The sequence below is a fragment of the Protobothrops mucrosquamatus genome, unplaced genomic scaffold, assembly GCF_001527695.2.
Source record: "Protobothrops mucrosquamatus isolate PMUCROS unplaced genomic scaffold, P.Mucros_1.0 scaffold533, whole genome shotgun sequence".
Classification (NCBI taxonomy): domain Eukaryota; kingdom Metazoa; phylum Chordata; class Lepidosauria; order Squamata; family Viperidae; genus Protobothrops; species Protobothrops mucrosquamatus.
Genome location: NW_015386840.1, coordinates 111,560 through 130,863, shown reverse-complemented (window position 1 = coordinate 130,863; position 19,304 = coordinate 111,560). Strand labels below are relative to the sequence as shown.

At 38.3% G+C, this 19,304-nt stretch overlaps 1 protein-coding gene across 2 annotated transcripts; it reads right to left on the bottom strand.

Moving 5' to 3' along the window:
• Window positions 1-4,207: 4,207 nt before the first annotated feature.
• GDNF (glial cell derived neurotrophic factor) lies at window positions 4,208-13,894 on the bottom strand. Of its 2 annotated transcripts, none has more exons than XM_015816948.1 (2): window positions 13,702-13,894; window positions 4,208-4,692 (listed from the first exon to the last, which is right to left on the bottom strand). In XM_015816948.1, exons 1-2 carry the CDS (start codon window positions 13,871-13,873, stop codon window positions 4,208-4,210), a joined length of 657 nt encoding a protein of 218 aa, XP_015672434.1. In that variant the 5' UTR covers window positions 13,874-13,894. The 2 variants fall into 2 exon arrangements, with proteins under 2 accessions (XP_015672434.1, XP_015672435.1); XM_015816949.1 differs by having other exon boundaries at window positions 13,801-13,894.
• Between the last annotated feature and the right edge of the window lie 5,410 nt (window positions 13,895-19,304).

Sequence of the window (19,304 nt, the reverse complement as noted above, 5' to 3'; positions counted from 1 at the left end):
CTATGATAACCTAATCAAAGATCCACCTGTATTTTAATGTGCACCCATGATATGCATAAAAAACTGTTGAGACTTGGAACCCACTATTGTGGCTGCCACCTTGAGGACATCTCTGCAGGCAAATGAATAGGGACATCAATTCTTCTTACTTGTTTTCTGGTGGAAAAACTAAGGCTACATTTGCATGAAACTTTGATTACAGATAAATTGGTGTTGAGTGCATTTTTAATTTTTTCATTATTAGATAATTCACATATGCTCTATAGTTTTTGGCAGAATGAGATAACATGGCTTTCTTTTCTCTTTGGTCTTTATCTTATGAAATGCTGAGGGTTTTTTCAAATTCCACATTAATTATTTTCTGTGTGTCATGGTGTTGCAAAGCCAATAAATATTTTATCTGCTACATCAAAGAAATAGTTTTTGAGTTTCTACCAGAGAGTTAAAAGACACTGACTCTCTTTTTTCTTGGAAGAAACTTCTGAACACTGTAGGACTAGAGGAATTTTTTGGGGGGTTGTTGGTTTAACTTAAGGAAAAACAAAGTCTGGTTGCCCTTTGAAAAAAACACTTTGGGATGATTATATCTCAGTAGTAATATGGTAGGCAATAGCAGCAGAAATAGCAAACCAGCTTCAAATATGTAAGATCTTAGGTTCATTTCCTAGGACCTCTGCTTTAAGAACATTAAATAAGAATCCTGGGAGATAAACTTTTTTTAGCTATTGTCAGTCAGAATCAAAAGACAGGATAAAATGATCTGGTTTATTATGAGCTATTGTCATATGGTAATAAGGATTCTAAAATTTGCACAATTTAAATTTTGTTTCCCATGGTCCTATTTAAAAATAAGGAGAGCTCCATTAGAAACATTGATCAAATTCCTAAGTGTATTTAAACAATGTTTTAGCAGCTTAAGAGCAATACTAGGAACTAATTAATATTTGCCAAAGACTACAGAAATACTGTATAACTACTTTTTCATAATGTGTGAAATGTTCAGGTAGTATGAATATCTTTCCAGGTATAGGATGCTCTTGATCAATACTATACAGGGACTTTTTAAAATGCTTCTTAGGAGAAAGGTTTCATATAAGCATTCCAAGAAACATTATGTTCCATCTGAAGCAGTGGTGGGATTCAAATATGTGAACAACCAGTTCTCTGTGTGGATGCCACTTCTGGAAATCTATTCTGGGCCTGGGCAACAAAAAATTAGCTACCGGTTCTGCTGAAGTGGTGCGAACTGGCTGAATCCCACCACTGATCTGAAATAGAAATAATGTAGAAAATTAAGAGTCGCCAGGCAAACTGGGCACTATCAAATATTGTTCACTTCACTAAGACAGCATTAAACAAATGCTTAACTTTCTTGTCTAAGTGACCAATGACTAAGTCTTTGCTGCAATGGGTTTGCCTCACCTCTAAATCACTTTCAAATAGATACTTTTATAGTTGTTATTTTAGGGGTTATGTCAAATGATACAAGCTTGGACATCCAACAATTTGTATGCAGATTTGCACTGAAATGCACTTCAGATGATTTAAAAGAACATCATCTTAAAAATGTATGCATGCATGCAGATGTTCATCTACTGCATACAACAGTCTGCATCAGTTGACCGAATTGTCTCTTACTGAAAGTAATGGTCTTTGAAATGAATATAGCTCAGCTGTTTGAAAGCTATCACTAAATTATTTCAAATAGCTCATCTTTGATGGCCTGCAATCACTTTCCTATACTGAATGAGGCCAAGGAAGAGACGCCTCAAAGTTAAACTCATTAAACCTCTGACAGGAAATTCAGCTATTAGAATATTCTTGTTCTTGATATTTTCTCTTTTTTAATGGTACATTCCCCCCTCCCCCCCAGGTAACAAACAGCATTGTCAAAAGTTAGGGAACCTTCAGATTTTCAACTAATTAAAGAAGATCAATGATAAAATATATTGCAATGAGTATGATGAAGTACTATCCAACCGAGCTTCCATGATTTTTGTTCAAATGGTAAAGTAAGTGATTTTTTTTAAAAAAAACAACAGTTTTCATTCCTGATATTAATTCTTAATACTTTTTTAAAAAAGAAAAACCATATACCTTGATCCCAGCATCACTATCTCATTGTAACTTTGGCACTTCTTTTGAAGAAAGAAGCGTTAATAAATAATGAAACTGAAACTCATGTCTGAACTGTAATAAATAATAATAATAACTTAAATCTCAATAAATATTTTCTCTAGATTTGACTTTAACAGGATGCATTGCACCAAGTAGTCTTTCTCTTCACTCACGATGACCGCAAATAAAAATGTAGTTCATTAAGTAAGTGACCTTAGTCCTTCTGTAAACCAATAAAAGATCCACATTTTTAAAATGGCATTTTGCTAGACAGGTGATTAAAAACACAGCCTGCTATGTTGGGAAACAGAAAGGGTAACATCTCTCTCCCTCTAACATTAATCCTTTTTCAGTTACATTCTAAATTAGTTAGCTTTTAGAAATCCTCCATCCTTTTAATAATTGTTTCTTTAGAATTTAGCAATATAACTAAAAGTTGAGCTTGACTTCTTTTCAATACAGGTAGTCCTTGATTTAAGCCTACAATTGAGACCAGAATTTCTGTTGCTAAGCAAGATGATTGTTAAGTGAGCCACACTCGATTTTACGACCTTTTCTGTCATGGTTGTTAAGCAAATCACTCCAGTTATTAAGTGAATCACACAACTGTTAAGTGAATCCGGCTTCACCCATTGACTTTGCTTGTTGGAAGCCGGCTGGGAAGGTGATCACAGATGGTGATTGCATGACCTCAGAATGCTTCAATGGTCATAAGTGTGAGGACCATTTGTAAGTCTTCTTTTTCAGTGCTAATAACTTCAAATGGTAGGCAAGTGAATGATTATAAATTGAAGACTATCTGTATATAAAAATATGGCATTGCTTTCAATTTATATGTAACTCCACTTGAAGCTTTGTAACTGGAGGACTCTGTTGTGAGTCTCCTTTCTGACCAATTGCTATGGGTAGAATAATTCTGTATTATTCATAAGGCACAGGGAAAGAAGCTTGTTATTATCTTTACATCACAGAAAAGAGGGATGTTCTGATGTACAATTTGGCTAAGTGGTCTGTAAATGAAGGGCAGGATTTCAAGTTTAGATTTTTTTGAAGGATTTCTTAATGAGATTATTAGCAATGGAAGATAAAGGTCTATAATTGCTAGGCTTCCATAAACAAGTATCAAAAAAGTGCTGAGTGAATTGTTGGGAACTATCAGTTCTCAAGCTGGACGAATTTAGCCAGCAATTTATATGAACGGAGAGTTCTGCTATGATAATTTCCTCCTATCATCATGTGTGTTTTATCCATTACAACATTTCTATATATTCCACTCTTCCATCTCAAATATCCTGATAAATTCCTCAGGATTGTTCACAGCGGCCTTCCTCAACCTGGGATCCGAGTTTCCAGAATGCTTCAGCCAGCATGGTCATTATGAAGAATTCTGGAAACCCAGTCCACATAACTAGAGGATGCAAGGTTAGGGAAGGTTTAGATCAAGGGTGTATAAGAGGGAAGAGATCAACAAGAGCAAAGTCATGAATATGGCTGGGTAATCAAAGCATTAATCCTTTTTAACATGCATCACACACATTTAAAAAGGGTTGGAACCTCAGTCATCTGATCATGCTTGCCATTCTGACATTGTTGACTCCGCCTCCCCCCCCCAGAAGCCCCTGCGGCTGATCATAAAACACATTCTTGTTCATATGAAAGACAGATTATGCCTTCAGATTGGGATTAAGGCCTGTGATAATTAGTTCAACTTCCATTTTGGGGGACAAAAAAAAAAAGAAGGAAGGGAGCTTGTGTTGATAAGCACCTGTTTGGCCAAGTTTTGCCAATGGTGGATCATCTCAAAACCAATGGTGTAAGTAATTCCCATTCATCATGGATCTCAGCCCCTGAGCATTGATGTCTATTTGCCTTCCTGTAGAAACAAAAAGCTCCAACATGTTGTATCTTCACCAATTATCCTGTGCTGGATTTCCATCAACCAGGCTCCCTCAGGTGTTGTTCTCCTGTATACTTGGTCCTCTTCCTTCATTTGAAGGCAATCTTTTCTTTCCTTGGGAGCCTTGGTCCCCTTCTTTGCCCATTTTAGCAGGAATGCAATATCATAGCAGTGTCCAAACACACAAGGACATCAAACGCACCCACATTTTTTAGCGGAATGTTTCCTCAGTATGTGATAAGTCGATAGGTCATCGTCCAAAAATGAAAGGTCATCATCATAAGCAATGGGTCTGCAACAAGGCTGTGGCCTGATTTTGTCACTGACCAACTTTTTATTTTGGGTTAAATTGTTTAAAATTTGGTCATACAGGGTTACAGCAGACTCGCACGAACCACTACAATAACGGAAAATCAATTCTTCTTTGGTAGTGTATCCCAAACCCAAGTCAGTCACATTTAAGTGAATCTCACTTAAGACACAATCCCGAGATTTGAGCCTTTGACCTCTCCGTCCTTTCTTGTTGCTGGAATTATTGTTCCTTCCTGCATTTTGCCGGTTTCTTTCCCGTTTGGAGAAACGTGGTTTATCTGGTGACCTCTTCAGTCTTTTTAAAGTGGTTTGAATAAAATCCATCACATCCTCAAGTTGGCTGGGATAATCCACAGGCATATTAGCTGTTTGGAAAAGGACCAAAACAATTTGTCAAATGATTGCATATCAGTCTTATTTCACATGGAGAAAATAATCTTAGTTACTGAAATTTCTAGCAGACACATAGTTAAATCTGAGAGTGACAACTGTATATGTTAAAGGATGCAAAATTCAATTTTTAAAATTTTATTCATTACTGGATTTATAAGACCACCCAACTCAACAATGGGACTCTGAGTGATATATACTAACAAAACACAAGTCATAAACCAAACAAGAACCATAGTGTTAAAACAGATATTGTACATTACATAAATATGACATATGGAATATAAAATAATGACCAGTACCATTATATAAACAACCAAAAGGAAACTCTGCTCAACTGGACCCAAATTATCCCATGACATGCCAGCTTGACAAAGTTTATGTTCTATAGGCCTGTATTCAAAATTCAAAAGGATTAACACATTTTTATCAAGACTAGAAAACCCATTGCTGCATTCTTTTTTTAGGTACAAACGTTGTATAAGGCGATTGTGAAAATTCCAACATTACTTTTGATGTTTAAAGAAGTCCATAAGACAAGCTAACCTATTTAATACATACCCATTGGTTGACTAAGGGTTTCTATGGAAAACTAGATTAAGTGAAATATTAGACTGTGAGTATTCTCACAGCCCCTAGTCACTCTTGAACAGACAGAAAACTTCCTTAACTTGATATTCCCAATGCATTGGAGTACAACTGTAATTCCTATCCAGGGTAACCACTGGGAATTATGAAAGTGGTAATCTGATACATTTGGAGGGTTCAGTTTACAGAAAATTGGTCTATTCCTTGTCCATGACATTCTATAGGTTGTCTATTCATAGTTCCATTCCATTTCCATAACTGTCTGAGCTTTGTTACCCAATTTTTAATGTAAAAATGGGCAAGAATTAGAGCTGGGGGAGAAGGATATTTTTATTTGGTCATCCACAGGAGCGTGGCAATGACACAGTGAACTGGATTGAAATGTTGGCCTTCAAATTTATTGAGGATGCGTTACACAAAAGGTACATTAAGCCTCAAAATATAACAGATCACTTTTAAAGTTTGAACACAACTAGTCCTGTGAAAAATATGGGACCTGTAAAACAGGTCTTCAAGCCACATCTAGCCCATGGTTCACAGGATTACCACTCCTGATCTACTGGAAAACATCTGCTTGGATTCAAGCCACTTTCAATCTATCTATGTGTTGGCTGAAACAGCTGAATGCATCTTCTCCTTTGAGTGACACTTGCCCTGGAGAATTGCATCATAGATATCATCCCCTCAAGAAATATTCTTATCCAATCCCAGCAAAATTGGTACCATTCAAAGACTGAATGCAGTGATTAGGAATTCTGGTAGTCATAATAAACAATAATGAAGATAAACCTGATATATGCAGAAAGTATGGAAGCAAGCAGAACTTCCTAATAACTGGATGAGGATGAGGAAAATACAGAAAGTAAGAAACTTGACCTTGATAGAAATAAGCCAGATCTGTTATCAAAGCAAGGAGGAGAAAAAGGTAGCTTAAGTCCTAACCAAGCAGAAAGTATGTAGAGGAGGGTCAGACAGACTCCTCCATAATTCACATGGATATAAGAAGGGAGAGGAAATACTTCACAATTAGATTTGCAAGGTTCTATTATTATATCCCATATCAAAGTAGTTTTAGCTTGCCTGTAGAGTTGATTTCCTGGTCTAGTCTACATACTGGGGCTAAGAGTATAAAAGCTAAGATATCCCAAGTATTCCAGCCTGCTTTGCAGTTACTGAGAAGGAATCCAAACTGACCTCTCAGATGCTCAACGGGACTTTAATAATGCAAGTGATATCTCAAGTTAGAACCAGAATATTGTAGAATTGGAAGGGACTACAAGGCTCATCTAACCAAACCTCCTGCAATGTGTAGGAAAACCAATTAAATCATCCATGGAAGGTAGGTATCCAGCCTTTTTAAAAAACAAACAAAACAATTAAAATGAAACAAAACACCCTCCACAGATGGAATATCAACAACTTCCTTAGGTGGACTGTTGTTTGCATCCAGATTAAGAATGGACTTTATTGCAAAATGCACAGGCTTTGGATGAAATGGAAACATGTTCACCAACTATGGATGATGTATTAACAATGCTAAGGAAAAATAAACTTTGAATGACTCAAACGGTCCTTGTTGGCTTACTAAACTAGAAAAGACAGCTGGCAAGCAATCCTTTCTACAATCTAAACTAGTACTGTGTTTCTTTTTCAAAAAGATGAAAGGTTGCATCCAATTTCTGATGCACTGAAAAAATAGGCAGCACAGCCTATTTATTCTTTGATATTCTTCTTCTGTTATAATTCCTTCTGTGTGAGACCACCTACAAGATCTCATGCCAGGACTCAAGAGGAGAAACCTTTCTTTAAACCTTCATGTATAGTCAACATGCTGATATATAGTTTTGCACTAGCCTGTAAACTGATGGTAACTAGAAGTGGGAAGAACTAGAAACTTTGGGTTTAGATTTGCCAAACTGTTTTTTGGTCTAAAACTCATTTTATGAGAAGCCTACTATTGCATACTGGTTAAAATAAAGCCATGTGTACTTAGAAAGAATCACTGAAATTAATTAATAATATATTTATTGTGGCTGGGTTCACACAACATAGTACACAAGGTTAAATGAGTTTGTGTTATTTGTGTTTCAGTCTGCTATGAGAAACCAGGCATTATTTTAGCATCTTGTGCAAACAGTGATATAAATAAAAAATAATAATAAATAAATAATAAATAAATAAATAAAAAAAACTATTTCATGGTTTATTTTGAGGGCTTAACACATTATGTGAATACAGCTATTATATTCTGTTTTCCTGGTTTCAATAAATCTAAAGGCATCTACAAATCAATACAGAATACATATGATTCTTCTATACATTAAATGTATGCCCCTCAGTTATGAGACGTTTGGGGGATTCTAAAGTTCACTTAAGGTGCAGTTTTCTTAGAAGAGGCTAATGGGAACTTAAGGCATTTTGGTTACAGAGATTGAACGTAATCTAGAAATTTACCATTTTAGCATTCTAGAAGTTTCATTTTTGCAAAAGATTTCTAATTTCAAAAAAAGCTCTCTTCTTCCTTTTCAGAGCTATTTACAGCTCGCCCAAACTACAAGAATAGCAGGGGTTTTGGGGCTCCACCCCATCACAAAATTAGTTTAATAATCGTGGGTGAATTAATGGCTAACAAAAACAAAAAGCAAAGTAGAACAATACAGTACACTTAACTCAATGAATCTGATGACCCCTTGCCTCATCTACTTACCTTGAAGCATCAAGGCTACCTGGGAAAATCTGATGTTTGGGAAGATGAGACTATAAAATGGAGGACAGCTGATTCACGTCCTTTATTTGCCTTACAAAGGGTCATTTTCCCTGACTTGTATTTGGTTGGGGTTGACCTGGCTTCTGACTGTATAGCATACTGAAAGTGACCAATCAACTCTGCAATATGTTACAAAGCTTATTTTTCTAATCATAAGCAACATCTCATTGTGAAAATAAAAAAAGTTTTGCTTTGTCTAGTCTAACCTTGAGCTGTACACAGGCAAATATATATCTCTAATTGGATGAGGAATTATTGGCCTGTAGGTGCAATGCAGGCAATTCCTTCTATCAGTCCAGCTAGTACAGTGGTTCTCAACCTTTTTAATGCCGCGACCCCAACCGGTCGTAAGTTGAGGACTAAACCGGTCGTAAATCGAGGACTAAACCGGTCGTAAGTTGAGGACTAAACCGGTCGTAAGTCGAGGACTACCCAACCGGTCGTAAGTCAAGGACTTTCCCTGTCCGGGAGCGCCGCGCATGCGTGGTTCCGCCCCCTGCGCCGGCCGAGGCGTAGCTGGCAAGTGGCAGAGACGGAGCAGGCTGACCACCAGCTGGCCCAGCCCAAGGGAGGTAAGGCACCCGCCGGAAAAGGGAAAAAAATGGCAGACAAAAAAAATGGCGGACAAAAAAAATGGTGGACAGCCTTGCTTTGCGACCCCCGTGAAATAGTCGATCGACCCCAAATGGGGTCCCGACCCACAGGTTGAGAACCACTGAGCTAGTAGGTTGTCAGAGAATCAGCAACTATACCAATCAACTATTTCGGAAAGTAGAAAAACTGATTTTGACCTGCCTTTTTCTATTGAACAGCTGATTTACCACAACTGTGCAGGGTTGCTGTGCAAATAGGATGTAACACAGGGTTTCTCCTACAGAAGATACTGTCTACTTGCTTCTGGATTTTCTCAAGCATGTATGGTTATGTCTAAGGCTGGCTGTGTTAGTTCCATCAGTGGTTTGCTTGGTGCCAGTAAGGATGGAGATTAAAAAAACCTAAAGGAATGCTGCCACATTTGCTGCCAATCTGTCACAGTGTGATGGGTTTCCTCTTTTGAACTAGAGGAGTATTCTGTGGCAGTTGATACAGAAAAATATGCATTTTGCTATATAGTGATGTTATTTACAGCATGTATTTAGGAAAGGTATGTAACACAATACTGGATCCTTCTAAGTCTCCCAGAGACTATTCACCTGTGTCTCTCTTGCTTCCTCTCTTTTTCTCTCAATTCCTTCCCCTTTTTCAGGCTTTTACAAAAACATGGCTTAATCTTCTCCTGCTCAGCTGAATGTCTGCTGCTTCTCCACTGGGGGAAGAATCTTTCTCAGGGTCATCTGCCCAATCCTTCCCCAGACACCAGAGCTTTGCCATGAACAGCTGAACATCTCCTTCCCTGTTTGGTCTTCTGTGGGGCTCTCATCCCTCGAGGTCTTCATACCTCTTTTTTCCAGGTAAACCACCCCTGGACCTTACTTCTCCTTTTCCAACCAGGAAATTAAATGTGTGGTCCACACGCTTGATTTCTCTCTTCAACTTTCTTCTCCAGCCACTCTGTTCATTTTATGCACAAAGTTTTTCTCTCCTTCTCCTCCTTCCCTCTTCTATTTTTAGTCAGACCAGTAGCATGACCCCCTAGTGGAGGTGGATGACACTCCCCAGCTATGTAGCAGACTGGAACAATGGGACTGCTGTCTCCAAAATCTCCAGATAAAAGCCCTGGCAACCTAGAGCAGCTCTTCAGGCCTTGTGATAAGTGCAGCTTCTCTTCAAGGCCAAAACTAAGCTGCCTTTTCTCCTTTTACTCACTCCAATAGCTGGTTCATGCCAGCAGAACAGTCACCAGGCCAGGCCACTAAAACCCCCATGTGCCACATTATTTCTACTTGTTGAATGTAATGAGAATTAAAAATATTTCAGGGCAATAAATATTTATTCCTAGTTGTGTATGCTTCTGTAGAAGAAAAAATCTTCATCAGGGTCCAGTCCAAGCTGGGAATAAACAACATGGCAACTGCTTTAGAAAGAAGGTTGTAGTTTATTGAAGAGGAGAGCCAGAGCCAGAAAGATGGCTCTGTAAGAAAAGAGAGAGCACATGTAGTAGGAGTAGGTTTTTATACCGCCTTGGGCTTTTATTGGGAGTTGTTCCTGTGTCATGAACTTTGACATGAGTCTGAGTATGCCTTTCTGGTATTCTGATGGTGGTGGGTTAATCCTATTATGTCCTGTCTTAGAGTTTGGGTAGGGTATTTAGATTTTAAGGGTCTTTGTCTTCCTATTATGTTTCTTCAGTTTCTAGCTAGAAGTCTCCAACCTTCCTGAATGGATTACTACATCTGCATTTCTAAAAGCTGGTTTCTGCTGAGTTGTCTGGCTGTGTGTGTGTGTGTGTGTGTGTGTGTGTGTGTGTAGAAGTTTCTGCCTTTTTAAAGATCTTCTCCATTATTTCTTTGGGGAAATATATTCTGCCTTTTTAATATTCCCAAAAATATTTCTTTTCTCTGGATTTTTCCCACACTTCTGAAACTAGCCAAGTCCAGTTTTGTAATACCACCGCATTATGCACTCAGAATTATGCTAATCAATAAATAATATGCAGATGTGCCAATTTTTACATAAGCATGCTCAATATTTTTTTTTAATTAAGTAACAACTGAAATTGTACACAATTTCATTGTAAATGGATCAAGTTCTACCTGTGCAGGGAAAGAAAGATAGAAGGCCTTATATCCTTAATTGTTCTGAAAGATCCTAGGCATTTTCATACATAGTATCTCTATAACAGGAAGATTGAGAGGTTCAGAATAATTTTGCGTACAGGGCCAACAGTATCATTGTGCACATGAGCAATCCATTGAAACAGCACTCCTAATCCAAACTATACATATTTTGAATCAAAACCTGCCTCAAAGCTCATATAACATTAAAAAATAGTTATTCCAGTTTATGAAATAGTAATTGGGAGGATGGATCAAAATAGCAATAGCAATAGTACTTAGACTTATATACTGCTTCACAGTGCTTTACAGCCCTCTCTAAACAGTTTACAGAGTCAGCGTGTTGTCCCCACAATCTGGGTCATTTTACCGACCTCGGGAGGATGGAAAGCTGCGTCAATCTTGATCCGGTCAGGATCGAACTGCTGGCAGTTGGCAGAGTTAGCCTGCAATATTGCATTCTAACCATTACACCAGATTGGCTCTGTCTCCCCTAGTCTTTGGAAAGGCTTAGTGGGAGCATCTAGTTATGCTATATTGCTGTTTCATTAAGCTTGATTCTTGCTCAGTAATGTATATTGACTGAGCATATCTTACATATTTACATATCTCACATATTTAATGTATATTGTGGAGGAAGGAAGCAAATATAACTGGTTGTGGTTGACTAGACAAAAAAATATCAGTGACTATGTTATATCACATTTTTTAAGTTTATTCAACTTGTAAAGCAGCAATAATGTGATCAACGGAAACTTGAAGTTTCAGAAGATACTAAATTAATTTTAACTCATCCCCAAATTTAACTATAAAGAAACACCAAGATTAATCTAGATATAATTTTTTACTAAAACTATTTTTGGTTACTGATGAGCCTCTTTGCAAATAGTTATTTCTTAGCCCAGCTTTCACAACATTAGATTGATGTATGAAGAAATTAATTATGATTTAAACCACTTTACATGTCATAACTAAACAGCAACGATTATAGTTGACTGGACAATAACAGTTTACTTCTAGCATTTATTGTCAGAAATTTTATTTGTGTATACTTTCTCCTGCTTGAGCAGAAAGTTGAAGACCTCCAAGGTCCCTTTCAGATTCTATTCTATTCTATTCTATTCTATTCTATTCTATTCTATTCTATTCTATTCTTCATACTACCATATTTCCCTAAAGCAATTGAAGAGGGGTTCTAAAGACAGAGAAACCTGAGACTTTCTAGAACATCTATTTGGATATGAATGCCTTCATCATACAGAAAAGAGTCAACAATTGAGTCAAACAGTCAACAATTGAGGAATTATAGTAGTTAGTGTGGTAGAAGGAAAAAAGAATGACAAAAGTCTAAACATTTTGGCTAACTTGCATCATTCCTGTGGCTTCCTTCCAAAAGAAAGTGAAGAGGGAAACCCAGGGAAGATTCCAGTGGAAAGACAGAGAAGGAGGAACAGAGAAGGCAGAAAAGTGGAAGAATGCAGATGTGGTTTTGCATCTGTTGGAAAGATGCTGAAGAGGCAAAAAAGGCTGAGAATCCCTATGTCACCAGAAAGTAGCAGTGGAAGATTACTGTATAATTTGCACAAGCACAATAAAACCCACCCTAGGAGCCTAAGGGGTGGCTACAACTCAAGGGGTATATCTCATTCGCGCATAAGAAGCTGATCCTTGATCCTCTTTCTATTACAACAGAGTGAGGCAAAGCCATTGCAAGGCATAACTATCTACAAGTCTTTCACAACTGTGGCAATTTTACGATGGGTGGACTTCCAATCTCAGAATTCCCCAGCCAGCAACAATTCTAGGAGCTGAAGTTCACACATTTAAAATTTGCTAAGGTTGAGAAACACTGATCTATACGCTTCACCAGAGAGGCATTATTCTTTCAATGTTTTTGGGGAAAAAAGGCAGATTGCTGCCACATAAATAATATTAAACTCTCATGCAATACAGTACTCCAGGAAACAGAAACAAGGACAGGTCCATTCTCATTTATTCAGTGAATATGGGGGGGGGGGGGGGGGGAGAAAGAAAGCAGGACTGTTTCTTGTTCCAGTGTTGGCACATTCAAGTCCCTACTATCTGTTGGAAGGATCACATGGAAGGGACCTATGAGCAAGCCATTATACCAATATTATTCCCTTCGTGTGAAGAAGGACCTTGGAGCAATCAGAGATCCTGAAAGCATCAAGGAATTATACAACATCACTGCACGAATATTATAGACCACGGCCTTTCCTGGAGACAGATCGCAGTACAATCCTGTTCCTACCCTATCCATACTTCCACATACATGTGAAGGGATAGTGAATAGAAGCCTGCACTACATTCCAAGACAATCAGCATTATATTGCCAGTGAAAATATTTCATTTCATCATGAAAACCCCAAGATTACTTGAACTTTAATTTCAAGAAAGTCTGACTTTCATTCCAAGGATGCAACACATTGCAAGTGGGAATTGGCCCAGCTGAATTCAGTAGGTCTTGAATAAACAAGACTAAAACTATAAATTGTAAGGCTCTTGATCTGAAGCAAATCTCAAGGAAACAATTTCTGAAATGTGGCTTCTGTTCAACAACTTCGATCCAAGCTTTCTGACCAACCCAACTTGGAAAAGACTAGGTATTTTTTGTTAAAAAAAAGATACAGGAAGCTGGTCTGCTGAAGAGCAGAGCAACAGCCTCTAGCATCATACTGATTTGCAGGAATGCCTTTAGCCCTAGTTTATCTTCTACTATGGGGCAACAATGGCAATCCCTTGACTGTTTCTTCCTTAGCCCCCGTCTGCCCATCCCCATCTGAGTCTCTGTTGGTGGGCAGAGCTGACTGGATCATCTCAATATGAAAAGGAAAAAAAAGGCGAAGGCCAGTAAGCAGCGGTAAAAATAACAAGAAAGTGGAATGTGTGCTTACAATCCATTTGGCCAGCGTAGGGATTCAGCAGCCTGCTGGTAGTGTGGTCTTCTTCAGCTCTTCCTAGCATTGAGCGGGCCTTTTCAGGAGGTCTCTTACCAGCGGGAAGCGGAAAGGTCGAGATCGAGTTGAGTAGCACCACGCAGACAGTCACCACATCCCATAAATTCATCTTAGATTCCCTTCCAGCACAAGACCCTGGCAAATGGGAGACATACATTAGTTTTCACCTCTTCTTCCCTTTGAGTGCCATCTGTGTTAATCTCCACCTCTCTTTCCTAACCTGGCCTTGCCTATCTATTGTAAATGCAGCCATTTTAATGATGAATACAATATCAAGCACAATGCTTGGCATTTAAGTGTTTATTAATAGGGAGTCATAACTTTTCTTGATGTCTTTTACTCTAAGAAGCCACAGCTCCCCAAAACAGCTGGAATTTATGTATAAAATCTAGGGGAAACAAAGATAAAAGAAATATCTGGAATGAGAATGAGAACTTGGTATTAGAATATTGGTCAAAATTCTGGAGCTCCATTTATTGTCCCTACTTTGGATCCCCAAAATTTTCTGCAATTTTGTCATGGCCATAAGTCCTGTTTTATTATCATTATTTTTAATCTAATCTAATCTAATCTAATCTAATCTAATCTAATCTAATCTAATCTAATCTAATCTAATCTAATCTCTCTATCATCTCAATTTGAAAACATCACTTTTTAAAGCATCCCTACACAATTAATTCTTACTTAAAAATGAAGACCAAAAGAGTGAAAAGTTGAGCCCTAAATCTGGTCAGCAACCATTTCTATTTGGACAGCAGCAGGCTCATGGTCACAATTTTGCCCAGTACAGTGAAAAGTACTGTATATCTCTCTACCTTATAGTTATGTCTAATATGTAACATCAACATACATAAATGGAAAGCACAAGTTTGTTCATTTTTTTTTCTGGAGATGATCTCCTTCTAGCATCATTTAGAAATGTGGAAACATTTAGCTGCATAGACCTTAACTAGTGAATGGTTGTCTGGTAAACTCACCAGAATCCATCAGTGGAAGACAGAAGTCCAGCAGAATAATTGTATCCAGGGTTCTCTTGAACCGGATGGCGTGCTTTCAAGGTCCAGTCTAGTTTGGCATGACCCACAATTCCAAAGGTGCTTTTTCACAAGTCAACTGGACTTCCTTGTTTTTCTTTGAAGACGTTTCGCTTCTCATCCAAAAAGCTTCTTCAACTCTGTGTGGATGATGGGGAATGGAAGGATTTATACTCCTTGCAGACAGCTGGTCATTTGCATTCTTTTAGAGCAGAGATGTCAAACTGCCGGCCCGCGGGCCGGATGCGTCATGCCACCACCGCGCCCACCCCATTGCCGGCAATGGAAAAAAAGTCACAATACGTCACAACATGTCACATGACATTGCGAGTTTGACACCCGTTTTAGAGAAATAAACCTCCAGGTGGCCTCAATGACTCTCTAAAAGAATGCAAATGATCAGCTGTCTGCAAGGAGTATAAATCCTTCCATTCCCCACCATCCAGTCAGAGCTGAAGAAGCTTCTTGGATGAGAAGTGAAACGTCTTTGAAGAAAAACAAGAAAGTCCAGTTCTTGTAAAAAAGCACCTTTGGGATAACTATGACCTGGATGACTGAAAATCTCATAGACATGACCTATAATACATATTTTGGATGCTGGATCACAACTGCCTGCTACCAGAGTGATTTGTATCCAGGCTTTTTTTCTAGCAGTTCTTTCACAGCCTAGTCATTAGCCCTGATGAAAAAACCTTTCTTTTTGAGCTATACCATTTCAAGTTGCAATTGTCTGAGCTGCACCATTTTACCATATCCTCTTAAATATTGCTGCAAACCTACCCAGTAGTTGCAAATGAAAGGTTCCATTTTAATCCTTAAAACCCAAATACTTCAAAATGTAGAATTATACCTTGCACACTCAATGACACTAGAATCACAATTTTATTTGAAGTAAAATCTTTATTGCAGACAATGACCAGTCCATAAAACATCTTACACGCATACGGATTCAATAAATAGATCAATCAAACTGCGGCACTTTTTACATACTATATGAGAAAATTTGGCTACACTTGAGGAAATGGAATCATTTGAATTTGAAAATAAAGGTTTTCAATAAAACTGATCTGAAAGACAAACATATTTAATTAGGTATGGGGTGAACAATTCCCAGATATATTTTATCAGTATAAAATGGACCATACAATAATAATAATTTCACCTGACTTTTTCATCACAAGGGCAGAGTCTAGATTTAAATGAGTTGTCTCCAAAATCATCGATGGAAGAATGTTAAACCATGCCAAGGTTAGGTCCTTCCTTAGGTTGGGAACAGTAATTTGTTTGGTGTATCTGGCTGATCTATAAGGAGTTCAGGGGCTACTTTAAAAATACTACTTTGAGGAGGAAATCATTCAATTTTAGTATCTTTGAAGCATTGCTTGACTGTCTCCTCTATTTGTTCGTGCCTTAGCATCTGCACTGAAGGAAAACCCCCAAGGTTCGAGTTTTGTTATGTATTGGTCCATGTTTTCTTCCCCTCTGCCTAAGTGAGTTATCTAAGTTAGACAACAAATTCTTGAGCAGTGAGAAATCGGGCTGGGGGGGGGGAGGCAGCCATGAGTTCAGGATGGCTTCCTGCAATGGATGGGGGGGGGAACCTACTTCCCATTTCACTGTTGACTGAAATGGTATAGGGTTTCCTGCTTGAACAGAGGATTGGACTAGAAGATCTCCAAGGTCCCTTCCAACTCTGTTATACTATCAAGTTGTTGGGTTGGCAACACTCTGCCCTATGTTTAATTAACAATGTTTCTGAGCTGGTACTGGCAGGAGCTTTTGGTAAGGCTGTGCCACAGCCTCTTTGACCGTCTAACCTGCCACATCTACAATGGCTGACTTTAGAAGTGGATGGTTCCTGTTTATGAGCTACGACGGACACCAGATTACTGCTCTGCTTTGCTTAAAATTTCCAAAACTTTTAGCAACAGTTTATAGAGCAACAAAGATGATTAGGGGACTGGTGGCTAAAGCATATAAGGAACGGCTGCTGGAATTGGGTATGTCTAGTTTAACGAAGAGAAGGACGAGGGGGGACAGGATAGCAGCCTTCCAATATCTCAGGGGCTGCCACAAAGAAGAGGGAGTCAAGCTATTCTCCAAGGCGTCTGAAGGCAGGACGAGAAGCAACAGATAGAAACTAATCAAGGAGAGAAGCAACTTAGAACTAAGGAGAAATTTCCTGTCTGTTAGAACAATTAGCCAATGGAACAACCTGCCTCCAGAAGCGGTGAATGCTCCAACACTGGAAGTTTTTAAAAAGAGACTGGACAGCCATTTGTCTGAAATGGTGTAGGGTTCCTGCCTGAGCAGGGGGTTGGACTCGATGACCTCCAAGGTCCCTTCCAACTTTATTATTATTATTATTATTATTATTATTATTATTATTATTATTATTATTATTATTACTACTACTACTACTACTACTACTATTATTATTATTATTATTATTATCATCATCTAAATTAATAGTATTCTGTCTTAAGAGCATTTCCATGAACAAAAGAATGAGAAGATAACAGAGCTACTTGGGAATGAATTGGCATTTTTTTTGCAAATGCAGTTTGCATTAATTGATTGTTTCCTCTGCATGCAACAGATAGCAACAGATCAGTTCCTTTCAATTAAAGTGTTTTCTCCCAAGTGAGGATAGTGGGTCACTAAGATTGAGTTATATGGATTATTAGCTTGACTTGGAAGAAAGCAGTTTTTTTTCTCTGAACTTAAGCCATTCGTTTATGCTGCAGCCTCTCACATTCCATTTCTCCTTCATGAATATAAACAGAAGCAGATGAGGCCCATTTAGTAAGCATCTGGATCTACCTTTGCAACACAGAAGAAACACAAAATGCAAAAAATACAAACTCACTTATGCAAACAACACCATGTGTCTGAAAACTCATAAACAGGAAAGAACACAAAGAGAAAAAAAAGTTTCTGTCTTGCTCACAAATTATAACCTGATGCCCTCCTACAGACTCAAGGTTAAATTAACCTGGTTCCAGGTCACACTATATAAATCTGTTGCAACACACATGTTTTCAAGATTTTAACCCAAAAGCTTCCAAGTGAGTGCTTTTCCAAACCTCCCAGGTTTCCTACCTTGGTAATAAGGTGTGCGTAAGAAGGTTTATAAGTAAAAGGCAGCGGCATCTGGGCCCCCTATAAAATTCTGCAAAATAGATGAATTGACTGTCCATAAACCTTAATGCTCAAGATAGTCTGAGTCATTTGCTTTTTTTTTTCCTCCCAAGGAGAAGTGATTCTATTCTTAGCAGGACAACTCCTGTCAGGGAAAGCTATTACAAGCAGTAGAATGGGATAGCCATTTCTTCATTTCCTTTAGAAGGTTCATCAAAGGTACAGCTGTATCTCTGTTAAAGATGCAGAAACTGTACCTTCTTTGCAGATGTTCAGCTAATAATATACAACTTGCAAATGCGGGGAGAAAGAGGTTTTTATGATTCTAAACACATCTATATATTAAAAAAACCCCTCATCTGGGACCCAGATGTGTGGTTACCTGGTTGGTAAGGATAAAACCTTCTGGGCTTGCTCAAACAAAGATTATTATAAATGCCCCATGGAGCTGACATTTTCTATGGTCTTCGAAATACACTTCTGGTTCTTCCTTTGCAATTCAAATGGGTAACCATTTAAGGTTAATCTGGCTTTCACATCAAAAAAGCAACAATTGGGCTACTTCCAATCATAAAATGTTGTATGGCTACCATGCCTGGTAAAACTGGAAGTGGGGTGGGAGGATGGGGTGCTTGAGCAGAGAGGAGAGCAGGAAAAAAAGGAGAGAAAAAGTCATCTGCAGAGTTGGAAGAAAATGTAGCTCTTTTGGCTGAATTTTCCTATCCCCACTGAAGCCATTATCCGCCTTGCAAACAGGCAATCTGGGACCAATCAGGCATTTCCCATCCTTTCAGCTCATTCAACAAAACAGGCTGGTGTGCAGACTGCCTTAAATTCCACTGGAAATATTTCAAAACTGTCCTTTGATTGGAGATGAGTTTTCTTTCATTTGACCCCATTTTTGGATACTGCAAGCCATTTGGAGGTCATGGGCAAAGGAAGCAGAAGAGTTTGCAGGTGCTTAATTAGATCCAGCATGCAATACTCCCCATCCAATTTTTTTTTCATTGCCAAGTCTTCATTCTTTAATGGCAAAAGGCCATACAGGTAAATCTGCAGCGTGCTTACCTCTTAACACTGAATAATTATAAGCAGTTTATCATCATAACCTGAATTAAGGCTTCTAAAGCAAGGAAACAATAGATTCAAAACAAGCTGGTGAGTGAAGATCTCTTATAGTCAGTTTGGTTTCAATGGGAATAAAAGCCACATCCATCTACAACCCACTGAGGATGAGATTTTAAATTTAACCAGACCAGTAACAAATCCTGAACAAATTACATCATCCTAAATTACATAATACCTAAAGGCAATCTTTTCCTGTGGAGGGTTTTAAAATGACTATGTATTCTTACTAGCCTTATT